Here is a 14191-nt window from a genome sequence, read left to right as displayed (position 1 = left end):
CCCAGGTGGCAAGTGTGAAGCTGCCTTTGCTTTCTACAGCTCAGCATCTGCCTTGTTCTACCTGAGGCATAGCACAAGAGAGAAAAAAAGAGGATTATTATGGGTATTTGTGGGACTGCTTTGACTGTAAGATTATCCACAATATTTACAGACCAGTTGGCTAGAAACCTGTCCAGTATCTGTTCACTTAGCTAGCATTAATTACCTTAAATAAATAGCTCTTTCTGGTGAAAGACCAGTCAGTGGGTGGTTAATTTCCAAGAATCAAACATTTTGCTCTAGAAATATACTGCTGTTAGTGTGCTAAAACAGTGTTGTGAAAATACACAGATGGAATCCTTGTGAGCAGGGTTTGGCATGGTCCCACCAGACCATGGCAATGTGAAGTGTTGGGTGATGGGACCCAAAATGCTGTGGCCCCGAGTTGAGCACTTCAAGGGGGTTGAGCTGCCAGCCAGAACAGTAGGAGAACAGAAATGAAAGCCTTTCACCCACAACTCAGCAGAACACTTGAGCACGTCATGAGGTTGGACATTAGAAGTGTCTTGACTGAAAGGATTTTCAGAGACTGGAGCACACCCCCCAAGGAGGTGCTTGGATCCCCATCCCTGGAGGTGTTTCTGGGGCACAGAAATGTGATACTGAGGGTCACAGTTTAGCACCAGACTTGGTAGAGTTAGATAATGGTTCACATGGGTGATCTTTAAAGCCTTTTCCAACCAAAACAATTTTAGGATTCTATGATTCCATGTAAGTGAGCTTAGCCATGTGCTGGAAATTAAGAACTACTGTAGTAGTTCCCTCAGAGGGATGTTTTCCTTGATCAAAGGCCTTAGACAGGAAGAAGAGAGGGGAAAATAAAATATGAGATGTTCAGCTGTTTGAGATAAAAATGAAAGTCAAGCAATAAAACCTCCTTTCTCCATGGTTCACCTGTGCTAAATGGAAGATGTTGCACTCCAGGCCAGCTCTGCAGAGCACTGAGCCAAAAGAGGCTCTGTTCAGCAGAGGGTTTCTGCCTTATATCTCTAAGCTGCTCAGGTAGAACAGAACTCTTCCAGCTCTTGGTTTTGCAGAGTCCATGGTGCTGGCTCTTTGAAGGCAATGTGCTGGTTCCTTGCTGCAGCATGGGCTGTTGCTGGCATTGTGCAGAGCTGTTGAAGTTACAGTCAGGATGCACAATGCTGTTCTGGGAGAGGGTTGTCACCTCCACCCCTGGTTGTAGGACACTGGGGATGGCCCAGACTGAGGAAAACCTGTCTGTGTGAGGTGTAATTCCAGCGAGCAGGGAAGTTGATGACTCTTTTGTCTGTGTGAGGTTTAATTCCAGTGAGCAGGGAAGTTGATGACTCTTTTGTCTGTATGAGATGAAGATCCCCAAGCAGGCACACCCTGGAGCACAGCAGCACCCAGGCATGGCACGGCTGCTGTGCTACCTGGCATGTCAGCCCAGGTGTTTCTGCCAGGTTCATCCAGACATCAAATAAGCAGCTGCCGGTTAATCAAGATTTGGTTCCCTTCACATCCACTCAAATATGTGCATAGCCTGGGGGAGGCTGTTGCTGGTTTAGGGACCTGCAGTAGGTGCTGCAAGATGAAGGCTGGGGAGAAGTTCTGCAAGCATTTCTTTCAGCAGCAGTGTCTCTTGAGGCAAGTTTTGCCAGTTCATGCTAGGAGTGGCTTCAGGACTAGCTGATAAAGTGGCCATGGACACATGCCAGGGAAGGGTGGTGCAAGATGTGCAGGCAGGGCCAAGGGTGGATGCTTGTTGCTGTGTACCTGCTGGAGGCAACACAGCAAGCATCTGTCTGCCTCCTCAATTGCCAGGAGCACAGGTGTCCATTCCCACAGGTGCCTCAAGCATTGAGCATTGTTTCCCCCACCTCGATCTAGAGCACCATTTGTTTAACGTTTGGTTTAAATTTTGGTGTAAAAGAAGTTTGATAAAGTTAGTTTGAAATATTCTGGTGAGCCTGTAATGTGGGAATAGAGAGATGGCTTCTCATTTCCCTGCCTAATGGGTTTAAAAGTAACAAAAGGAAATTGTAAGTTGAGTTGTAGAGCTCCCTGATGCAAGATAATGTTAAGGTAAAGAGCTTAGGAGGGTTCAGAGGATTATTAGGCATTTATAGAAATAATAAAAATGTTATCACAGCTCTACCAGGTGGGATATCAGTTTGCTAGAGGGAGCAACTCTCAGTGCTCATTCTGTTAACCTGCCCCTTGCCAAGAGGACTTGGAAGAGCTTTCTTTGCGTGCAGGTTGTGGCTAAGTGCTGCATTCAGTTCATCCCACTGCATCTGCAACTGGTGTGAGTCAGAAAGTAAATACCATATTAAATGGCCCACTGATGTTAGGCTTTGCACATGACCTCTGCACCCATCCCTGGAGGAGCTGTCTCCTCTCTTTTCTGATCTCATGTCTGGTGGCTTTTGCTGAGCTGACACTCAGACGGGTGCCTTCTGGAGAGGGATGATACATGCAAAACTGTGTTTGCTTATTTAGAGGAAATACTCATGATTAATGGTACAAACTGTTTATGTATATAAAGAGCCTTTGCTCTGAGGGCTGGGAAAGCAGCTGCTGACAACATGGGGCTGTCCTGAGTAAACACTGCCAGCCCTTCCCTCAGTTTACAGCATTGTGGGGAAGTGGAAGCCACGCAGAAATGGGCTCGCCGAGCAGTCGGCAGCACGGCTGCGTGCCCCACAGACTCTATATCCCAACTGACAGCTGAGCAAACTTAGGAAATAACAACTGAGGATGATTATATTGGTTCTGAGGATTAGCACAGCAGGTAGCCCTGTTGGCACAGGGCAGGGTTTGGGCCGAAGGACAAGTACACATTCTTCCTCTTCTTGCAGCTAATAGGAATCTGCCAGACTTTGAAGGCTAGAAAAGGCTCACTGGCCACCTGTGAGCTAATCACATGGATTTGCCTCATTCTGTATTTCAGCTCACTTGGAGCCTGTAATCTAATTTCCAAACAGAGCTGAGAAGAGTGAACAATTCATTTTGTACTTTGCATGGCTGTGTGGGTAAACTTTTAATCCCTTTAGAATTACAGTTGCTTGCGATGCGGAGGCAACACCGCAGACTCCTGCATCTGAGGCTCGAGTCTTTGAAGGCACCGGTTGCTGGATAACAATTAGCCTCAGCAAGGCACAACATGAATCAAAATAAAAGTTGGGAGCAAAGAATGTTTTCCAAATGCTGTTTAGGAGCATTCACACAACGATGGTTTCAGTTTGTATAGAAAATCTCATTTCTCCATTTGTCACTGTGACCCAGACCAGAATCACAAAATTGCCTACACTGGAAAAGACCTTTAAGATCATTGAGTCCAATCATTAACCTAATATACATAAGTCTTTGACTAAACCATATCCCCAAACAACACATCTCTAGGACTCTTTAATGCCTCCAGGGATAGGAAAATCACCACCTTCCTGGGCATCCTGTTCCAATGCCTGAGAAACCTTTCAGTGAAGAAATTCTTCCAAATATCCAATCTAAACCTTCCTTGGTGCAACCTGAGACCATGTTGCTATCACTTCTTACTTGTTCAGTCAAACAGATCAACTCCCACCTCTCTCCAGCCTCCTTTCAGGTAGTTGTATGGAGTGAGAAGGTCTGCCTTGAGCCTCCTTTTCTCCAAACCAAACAAGCCCAGCTTCCTCAGCCAGTCCTCCCAAGTCCTGTGAGCTCTGTGTTGCAGCAGACAGTTAGATAATATCCAGCTTTTGTTCTGCAGCATTGGAAACATGAACAAAATGGTGCCCAGCATGAGGATACTGTAAAGTGACACTGATGGGTGGAGTTAACGTGTGTAAGCTCAGCAGAGTTCTCCTGTAGACACTAATGAGCTAAACCAGTTTTAATCAAAAGTGAGTATTGTCACAGTCATGCTGAACTGCATCTCGGTGTTAGTGAGAGGGACACTGGAGTTTTTAAGCTGTCTGCTCCTATTTGACATCATGCCTTTAAAAACAGAATAGAGAGTTCTTGGCTCTAAGGAACAAACTCACAAAGGACCCAGCAGTATGTGTCTGGTGAGTTATGGGCTTGACACCTCTCAGGGGGCATAAATGTGTTATTTTTCTGTATAAGCATATCACATAGATCCTGTTTGTCCTTCATATCTGAGCTGTCACGCTAAATTCGATCAGTGTTCATAAGGTGATACTTTTCAAGCTGCTTTTGTAAGGCAGTTTTGTCCAAGCTCATTCAAGTAATCCTGCCACATGTGAGCAGGAAGAGCAGATGTCATCAGCCCTTCGGGGAATACTGCAGTGATATGGCCAAGGCAGATCAATAGTGAGGAAGAGGAGGCAATGAATAAACCCAATATATTTTTCTTTCCTTGCATTTTGCTGAACTTTGTGCTAATGTTGGAGCTGGAGTGAGCTGTTGCAAACATAGAGAAACCTCATCAAGCTGAGAGAATAGGGACTGAGTCAATGTAGGCAAGCTCAGAGCAACACACATTAAGCAAAAGATGCAGGTGCCTGTAGATCTGGCAGGGCTCTGAAACAGCTGAGATAAGTCAAAGCAAGAACCTATATGTTACTAGAGATGACTTAAGGCAGACCTTCACTCACATCTGCAGCTACAGGCTGGGAACAGCTATCTATAATGAGAGGGAGGGATGGAGTGGTGAACAGTATGTTGAGGATGGAAAAGCTTTGGCACCAATAAGTGGTCCAGCTCCTGAGAGCTGTGCAGTTTGGGTCAGCTGCTTCCTGCAGAAAGTGTTGCAGAAGCCTAAGAAGTGTGACAGGACAGCAGAGAAAATAATGAGGAGTACTCAGGCATGTAGAGAAGTCTTGTAGGAAGAAAGACTGGGGAGATAGGAGTTGAAAAAATTGAGCCAGAGGGGGAAGCAAGTTAATTTTGTAAAGGAATAGGTGCTGCTGATGGTTTGGAGAGAAGTCTTTTTTTTCTTACAGACTTGCAAGAACTGAGTGGAGTTAAAAGGTGAGAAATGAAAACCTTGTGGAAGGAATATTTTCATATGGCATGCTAAGAAATTTACTGCTATGGGCAAGAACTTGTGAATACTCAGAAGGGACTTGAGATTTCTCTACATAACAAGGCTGTGGTTGTTATCACAGGTCTAGAAAATCTTGGAAGAAAATCTGAGGCTTTTGGGTGTAATCCAGTCCTTGACCAGAGATCAACATGAGACCTCAGGGGTTGGACTTGTTGATATACATACCCTGGCTGCAAGGTTTTTACACCTGGTCTGGAAAAAATGTGGTGCTGGCTGTTATGTGTGGTAGCAAGCATGGACCTCCAGGCTGGATTAATAAGGTGTTGGCTTCTCTCTCTGTGAAACTAGGTGTGCTTCACAAATACTGATTTCAAGACCTGGATGTCTTTAATTAAAACGCAGAGCTGAAAGAAGAACCTTCAGCTCTTTGTGCTCAAATGCATTATTGTTAAAGAATATCTCCCAAGAGCTTTGTCAGCATCACTTCCCTGTGGGAAGTTTGCCAGCTCAATGGCGAAAAGTCCACTTCAGTAAGCCCTGCCCATTGAACACTTCAGAGCTGCATAGTTAACGGTGTGATTTATTGCTTCCAAACGGGAAAGGTTAGGAAGCCAAGGGATTTTTCCTACTGGAAATAAACCTTTAGCTGTGCCTCTGTGTGTGCGTGCCTTGAAGCAGGATTCTGTTATCACGGTGTTGCTTTCTCCTGGGGTCTGTTACCGCCGCCTGTGAAGTTAAACACGATGATTTCAAGGAGAGGAGTGTTTTTGGATGTTCTGTACTTCACTATCCCATTCCTTTTCCTAAATCAAGAGGCACTTTTTAAAGACCTCAAACTTGAAGAGCTTTCAGTACGGTACTCACAGCATATAGGATGTAGGAGTCCCGTTTCTGGGACTCTGTTCTGTTTCACAGCTGGATGAAATAAATTGTTTCATGTGAAATATTTGAGGACTCCACGTTCTCAAATCAAGGCCAGAAGCGGCTCAATGACTGAAGAATTGTCAACATCTTGTGCAATTCCATTAAGTGCTCCTTTTCATTGATCTGCAACTTTATTGTTGACAATTAAATTCATTCCAGTGCCGAAGCTAAACATTTTATAGCAGGAGGAAGCGAAATCTTTTGTCCTGAATGATTTTCTTCTCTGTTTTATAATTAAGTACGAAGCATGGGGCCAAGTCTTGCTATTCAGCCGTACTAAATACCTGCTTGTCGTGGAATAATTGCTATCAGCAGATGACAGAGTTGCTAGTAACCACGCTTTTGAACACATGGTTTTAATTTGCATAATCACAGACTTTGCTCTGGTGTCCTTGGAAATGAGGATGAAAGATGACTGTGTGCTAAAAATGAAACATGGTTTTGAGCAAATTATGTGTATTCAGTACAACAGATGAATTGCTCCAGGGCCTCTATGATACGCATTGGCTGCTGTAGCCAGCAACCTCCTCCACCCCTGTGGTAATAGTTTCTGTCATCTGCCTTTATTTATCCAAATGTTTTCTTGACCGGTGTCTAATCAATATGAAACTTACAATCAGGTCTTAAATCTGATTAATTATCTCAAGGCTTGTAAAATATGTGCTGAAGTATATTTCCTGGGGCCAGTGGTCAGCAGGGTTTGTGTTTTCTGCATTGCAGTGACTCCAGAGAAGTTGTGACAGTTTGTAGTGGTGGTGACAGCTTGCTCCAACTGCCCACTTACCCACTTTCAAACTGAAGAAAATAGGGTTTGTGTTTTTTGAAACCTTTATTTTTGTTTCTTTATTTTTTTTTTTTTTTTTTTTTTTTTTTTTTTAATCTTTGCAATAAGAAGTTTGCAGAATTATTTTACTTAGGCAGAGGTAATATTGTCAAGAGTAGTGCTTAACTTTCCAGAGTAGTATAAGAAAATGAATGCTCTTTTTCAATTAAATAACGCTGTAAAATATTTCCTTGGCAAGCTGAATGCTTAGCCCCAAAGATAATGCTGCAGAACGTTGAAAACTCCTACAGTGCTCTTACTTGTGCAATAAGGCCTTTGAGCTTGATCCCAAACCTTCTCAAGAGAATAGAAAATTCAGTACTGATTCTGAATTTCTCTCTTAAGATGCCTGAGTATTCCCAGGCAAGCCACAGAGAGTCAGAGTCCTAATGTGGACAGAAGCAGGAGTGACAGGATAAGATAAAGTCTGCTTTCCAAATGAAACTCACTTGTTCCAGACATGGAAGTTTGGATGGTTTTGTGTTTAGAAAAAACTATTTGGCCACTATATGTTGACAGCATTATGCAGGAGATAGTCTAAGGAGATTTCATTCCTCAACTACTACCAGGTATGGTCAGAGATGCCTAGTTCACACATCCTTGGCTGCCACTCAGGACCTGGCCAGCTTGGTGGTGCACCCGCTCTTGTCATGAAATGCCCTGTGCTAGCACTTGGCATCATCTCTGGTCTTCAGTGCAATCAAATGCAGTGAACCTATCTGCAAACAAAGCTGACCTGAATTTCAGATCTGGAGACTTTTAAAAGGGCCTTTTTGTCTGCAGAATAGTTGGGGTTTGCCCTGTGGCTTCTTCCTGTGGCTGTAATGTTCTTAACTGGCCAGCTCTGGCCATCCACTAGGAATAAAATGTAAACTCACAGCTACAGTCTCTCCAGTTCACATGCAGTGATTTGCTTTGCTTACAGGTCTTCCCAGTGTGGCCTTCTCTGCAACTCTGGTGTCACTGGGCCAGATGAGTAATAACCACATTGACCCAGCAAACTGCTGGCTGTGCTTGTGTTACTTGGAGCGCAGTGAGTCTTGCACCTTAAGAGATCTCCAGATTGTGTGTTTTAAGTGAAAAACAAAGGAATTTGAGATTTAAGATGCATCAAAGGGCAAAGACAGGAAAGGAAGTGATGGAAGTTGCATGTGTGGGACAGTCTGCCCAGGGCAGTCATTGAATACTATCCCTGGATGTATTTAAGAGCTGTCTGGTAGAGTTAGGTAATGGTTAGAGTTGACGATGTTGAAGGTCTTTTCCAACCACAGCGATTCTGTGATTCTCCTCAGATCTCAAACAGCATCAAACTGTGGCTGTATTCTAGTTTTGGTAAAGAGACTGACTGCTGCTGGTTGCAGGATGAACAGGGAAGCTGGTGTCAGCACAGAAGGTCCATCACAGTTACTGCTCTTATGGATTACTGATGCAGCAATTCACTTTACCCAGACATCAGTATGGAGGCTGCCATCAAATCAAACTTAGCTTGTTTGGCTCTTCAGCTGGTGGCTGGAGATGAATTAATCTTCTGTGTAAACAAGCTCAGGAAGTTGTATGATTGGGTTGTCTGTGTCACAGTGCTGTGAAAGGTTTTCCCCCTCAGCTTTTACACTGAGTTAGTCAACATTCAGAGATCATGTGATGTGCAAAGACATGCTGGTAAAAAAGGAGTCACCTGTCTGGCCTTGGAATACTGAAACATGGAATTGTTTGTGTTTGTCACTGATGTGGGATTTGAAGTCTCTAAACAGATACTGGGGGATGAAAAATTCATTCTGCTTTCTGTGTCATTGAGACATGTGCCAGCCATTGTGGGGTTAGACATAGTGAGGACATCAACACTCTTCTGGGGTGTAGCACAGGTGCAGTGGTATAAGAGAGGGAGAAACTGTGCACACATTCGGTGTTTGACATTTGGAATAACATTATCTTACTAAATACAGCATCTTCTAGGCTGCAGGCTAGCAGGAATGGTACTTCAGGGGCTGTGTAAGGAAGATGTAAGCAGCAGCAAAAAATACCCAGGAGACACTAGGATTCATAGCCTGTTCTCCAGGGGAGGAGGAACAACTGCATGAGGAACAAACTCCCCAGCAGAGAACTGTGCTCAATAAATGTTACACATGCAACAGACACTAAAAATATCACAGGGAAAGATATAGTGGATGCACAGAGTGCAAGGTGTTCCCCACAGGTTTGGAAGCATCACCTCAGCAGGATTTTCAGACCACCTGCTGTGTTCATCTTGTAGGGAATTTCTAATGACAAGGCTAAGCTCTCGGAGCCTTAATTACTATGCCTTTCTGTCAAAAACTAAACCTCCTAACTCTTACACCTGTAAGGACTTGGAACATAGATCCACCTCTTCCTGAATAAACTGTTGCTTCTTTCTTTCCTCCTTGGAGACCTGCCTTAACATGTGATGATCTCACTCTGGCTAACTTCTAATCACATTTGATCAAACAGAATTGATCTAAAGAATTAATGCAAATAGAGTATCCTTTATTTAGAACCTGCAGTTTAATTGCAGCTAGATAGACCCTAGGCTTACAGCAGAGCAGTTATTTTAATTCCTCTGGAGTTGCACCATTTCCTTATAGTCTCCTGATCCAAATTTGTGGAGGAGCCTCTGTGCCTGTTAGAGATTGCAAACCCTAGAAGTGATTGAAGAATGTTTAAATACTCACCAAATAAGCCTGTTTACTTTCCCTGGCTCGCCCTTGCTGGCTCTTTCATCTTCTCGTCCTTACCTCCCTTTTGCCCCCCAGAAGTTTTTTCCCCATCTGCTGTCCACAGACTGTTAAAACAATCTGGTTTCCACTTCACCAAGCAGTTCACCATTGCACAGAGACTGTAAACCACTTAGTAACAGGGGGCCTGATGTGGCCTTTTTTTTTAGTCTGTGCATGAAGCCAAACCCAAATGATGATATGTTTGTAACACATTCCTGCCAGGCAGTCTCTGGCAGCCCCAGGGATGCAAAGGCTGGCAAACAGCTGTGTGCCTGGGCTGTGAGCTGGCAGAGTACGCTCTCCATCATCTTCATTTCAGCTCCTTTCCTTCAGAGTTTGAACAATGTAGCTGCCAGTTCTTTAAATCTGTATTATTTTATTCTAGAATTGTGGAATTGCTTTGGTTGGGAAAGAGCTCTAAGGTCACTGAGTCCAACCACCAATCTAACACCACTACGGCCATTAAACCGTGTCCTAAAGTGCCATGTCCACACATTTCTTGAATACCTCCAGGGGCAGTGACTCCACCACCTCCCTGGGTAGCCTGTTCCTATGGCTGACCACTCTTCCAATAAAGAAGTTTCTTTTTGTATCCATTCCAGACCTCTCCCGCACCTATTTTAGCCCATTTCCTCTTGTTCTACTGCTATGGAGAAGAGTCCAACCCTCACCTCACTCCAGCCTCCTTTCAGGTAGTTGTAGAGAGCAGTGAAGTCACCCCTCAGCTTCATCTTCTCCAGGCTAAACAACCCCAGGTCCCTCAGCTGCTCCTCACCAAACCTGTTCTCCAGACCCTTCACCAGATTCATTACCCTTCTCTGGACACGCTTCAGCAACTCCATGTTCTCTTTTCTTTTCCAATTGATTTATTTGGAGGAGGGTTATCTGAGAGAGAAGATGAGAGACAGATGCACACACTCATATGCAGAGTGCCTTGTCCAAATCTCATGTCTTTAAAGAGAACATATTCAGAACTGATAGTTGTCACCTTGACTTTTTTGGCCATTCTTCTGAAAAGTAATGTCTGTAACAAACATCACCAAAACGAAACTCAAAGCAAAATTCTGTTCTTTCCTTTAGCCGTTTTTGTTCTGTTCATTTGGCAGCCCAGGCAATAGAGATGCTGCAGTGAATGTCTAACAGTAATTAGGCACAAAGGGATGTGCTGAACAGATGAGCAGTTCTCCAAGCAGAGAAGCTGGTGGAACCAGGCTTCCTGTCAAGCTCTTTCTCTGTCATTGTACATGTGTGTGCTTTTGGCATGCAGGAGATCATTTCAGTGAGGTTTGATGTTCAGTCTGGAGAAGAGGAGGCTTTGAGGTGACCTTATTGTGGCCTTCCAGTGTCTGAAGAGGGCCTACAAAAAAGCTGGAGAGGGACTTTTTAGGCTCTCAGGGAGTGACAGGACTCCCCATGTGAGTGGTGAGACCCTGAAATGGGTTGCCAATTGAGGTGGTTGAGGCCCCATCCCTGAAGGTGTTTAAGGCCAGGCTGGATGAGGCTGTGGCCAGCCTGATCTGGGGTAGGGTGTCCCTGCCCATGGCAGGGGAGTTGGAACTAGATGATCCTTGTGGTCCCTCCAAACCCTGACTTATTCTATGGTTCTATAAATATGCATATAGATGGTAATACCTGCATGCACAGATTTATGAGCTCAGGTTTATGGTCCCAAATCTTGGAGTCAGGCAATTATTGTGTAAGTCTAATTCTTCTTGATGAAATGCTGGCATGGTTAAGTTGGGAAACTAATCCCTACGAGACAAGACCCAGGGGGCAAGTATGGAGGACCTGATGTACATTGTGCTACAGACACAGAGAGAAGCAAAGCACAGCCTCGCCTGGTATTTTCCCAGAGGCAGAAGTTAAGATATCTGGGGAGGTCTGGATCAGGAATTGCAGAGCACTTGAACCGCTGCACTGTGCTCAGCTTTTGTGTGCTTGTTTTTTAAATACGTTAGTGAAGACATCAGAAACTTTTTTTTCCACATGATAAAATAGGAGAAGAAGTTCTAGGAGCAGGACTCGTGGGTTAGGGCTGCCTCTGGCAAGGGTTGGATTTGACTGCGTTTCACCTTGGCGCAGTCCTCGGTAGAGGCAAACTGTAACTGCCGGGAGCGCGGCTCTGGCAGGGGGTTCGGGTCGGGTTTGCCTCACATGTCACACACGCAACCGTTCCATCTCCCTTTTGTTGTTGCAGATAAAGAGTTAGGAGTCAGCGCGCTAGCTGAAAATGACGACCCTGGTGCTAGGGGCCCAGCTGTCCCGAAAATATCAGGACTAGAGAGGAGTCAAGAGAAGAGCCAGGACAGCAGTAAAGACCCCATACTTGAGCCTGTGGTGCCTAAAGACCCTTGTCCTCAGGTGACACAGCCTTTGGCCCAGCCGCAGTTGGAGCAGCAGCCTGAGGCTCCCTGCCCCAGCCCTGCGCTCGCCCCGCGGCCGGAGGCCCCTGCCCAGCCGCCGCCACCGCAAGCCACGCAGCTGCCGCCCGCCTCGGAAGAAGCCAACCGCCCGCCCGCACCGCCGCCGGCCGCGCAGCACCCGCCGCGCCCGCAGTCGCCGGTGCAGCCGGCGCATCCCACGCTCCCCGCGGTGCCGCCTCACCCGGCCTCTCAAGGCCTCTCGCAGCCACTCTCTGCCTATAACAGCAGCAGCTTGAGCCTCAACAGCTTGAGGTAAGTGAAGGATGTGCTGGAGCCCTGTGCAGAGCTCTGCAGGTTCGCTGGCTGATGGTGATGCTTCACCATGCCTGGAGGAAGCAGAGATGAATTAGCTAAAGGAGGGATGTGACAGCACATCCTGCCCCATCACTGCGAAATAAAGGGGGCTTTGTGCACATAACCTCAATTCCTCTCCTGAAACGAGCCAGGATGACTTTATTTCTGGTCTGGCATTCCCATAAATGCAAGGTGTTCTCAAGCGCTTAGCTAATTTGCTTTTACTTCTCCTGCCTGTCATTGTGTACTCAGGTTTTTGGAAGAAGATCTCACTTTTCGTACACAGGGCTGCTTTCTGCTCACTGACTTCTTTTAGCCTCCCTTCCCTGTAAACATCTGCTTTCTCCAACTACTGACATACCTAGAGCAAGACCTAGGCTACAGCTGCCGCTGGCCCTGCAGACAGCCTGGCACAAGTGGTCTTGCACCAGTGACTTTAAAGCTTCAGTTTTTCCTGCATTGCTGACACCTTGCCAACTTCAGTGGTTTTCTCTCCCCTGGGCCACAGTGAGATAAACCTCACCTTTTATAGGAAGATAACAAAGATGAACAGAGAGGTTAAAAAGCCTGTCCACAGGAGCCTGTCATGTCTCTGTCAGCCAGAGACCTCAGGTTTCCCTAAGTCTAAACTCGTGCTATCAGCACAAGGTCATCTCTCCCCAAATCTGAGCTTCCAGCAGGCAGAAGAAGCTCTTCAACACCTTGTGAACTAGCATTATGGTCTCTTCACAGTTGGTCTAAAGGCTAGGAGGTGTTTTTAAGACTTTGGTGTATTTTTAACCAAGTTGGTGTATTTCGTGTCTCAAAAAGTCACTACAGTAGAAGCGTGTTGCTACTTGAACCAACAAGTGGAATTAAGCACTGTGAATGTACTTCAAATAGTCCTTAGTAGGAAAGGAAACCTGAAAAACTACAACCAATGTAATCACAAATATTTGCTTTGCTGGCTTTTTTATGTTGTGGGGGCAGAGAAGCAGTAACTGTAGAGTAAGCATATGGCTGTTGTTGCCTTCTCAACTTCATTTCACACTTTTTGCAGTCTTTCATCTTACTAAGTCACAGCAAAAAAAGAAAATTAACTTTTATTAATGCAGTGGTTACTGATTTTGAGCTTCATTTGCCTGAAAACATGAATCATATAGAAAGAACCTGATAATTAAGTAACGAATGCCTAGGGCTGATTACTGTTTTGCATGTCGTCCTTGTGTTATTGGAGGACAGAGTATCAACCACTTACTGAGAGGGAGAACCTATCTCAGGTTTTGATGCAGAGAGACCACAGGAAGTACCAGACCGTAGTAAGTGTAGAGCAGATGGTTGAAGAAGGGAGTGAATGGTAACTTGCATTTGTAACGTATAACTTAGATTAGTAGTGTGCTTAATGTGAGCCATGTGTAGCTTGATGGGGTTATGTGTACGTTTGGAGCTTCTCTGTCCTCCGTGCAATGCTTAATTGCTTTTCTTTTCATTAACAGCAGCAGCAGAAGCAGCACTCCTGCCAAGACTCAGGCCGCTCCTCCACACATATCTCACCATCCCTCAGCCTCACCATTCCCCCTCTCTTTACCCAGCCACAGCCCGCTGCATACCTTCACACCCACCCTCCAGCCCCCCGCACACCCACATCACCCCAATATGTTTGCCCCTCCTACGGCTTTGCCTCCTCCACCTCCATTGACGTCAGGGACACTGCAGGTTCCAGGACACCCAGCTGGTAGTACCTACTCAGGTAAGACAAAAATGAAGTATGGCCTGAGCATGGCCAGTGCAGCATAGGAAGGTGGTTCTCCAGATTTAGTCAGAGTCATTTGGTTTGCTGAATTCAGTGAAGACTGTTGGTTGGGTAGAGACTGGACTCATTGTGCAATGATTTCATAGAATCATAGAATTAACCAGGTTGGAAGAGACCTCCAAGATCATCCAGTCCAACCTATCACCCTGCCCTATCCAATCAACTAGACCATGGCACTAAGTGCCTCATCCAGTCTTTTCTTGAAGACCC

The 14191-nt window shown here is 45.4% G+C and overlaps 1 protein-coding gene across 4 annotated transcripts in view; it reads left to right on the top strand.

Annotated features, from left to right (window-relative positions):
- Nucleotides 1-14191, top strand: part of AUTS2 (activator of transcription and developmental regulator AUTS2) — an 839198-nt gene that overhangs the window by 796626 nt on the left and 28381 nt on the right. For all 4 annotated transcript variants that reach the window (XM_064166624.1, XM_064166623.1, XM_064166622.1 and 1 more), the window contains 2 exons: nt 11670-12147; nt 13665-13918. In XM_064166624.1, coding sequence (XP_064022694.1) covers nt 11670-12147; nt 13665-13918 — 732 coding nt within the window. The remainder of the gene's footprint in view (nt 1-11669; nt 12148-13664; nt 13919-14191) is intronic.

This window comes from Pogoniulus pusillus, chromosome 27, assembly GCF_015220805.1.
Source record: "Pogoniulus pusillus isolate bPogPus1 chromosome 27, bPogPus1.pri, whole genome shotgun sequence".
Lineage (NCBI taxonomy): Eukaryota > Metazoa > Chordata > Aves > Piciformes > Lybiidae > Pogoniulus > Pogoniulus pusillus.
This window is presented reverse-complemented; position numbering and strand designations above follow the sequence as displayed.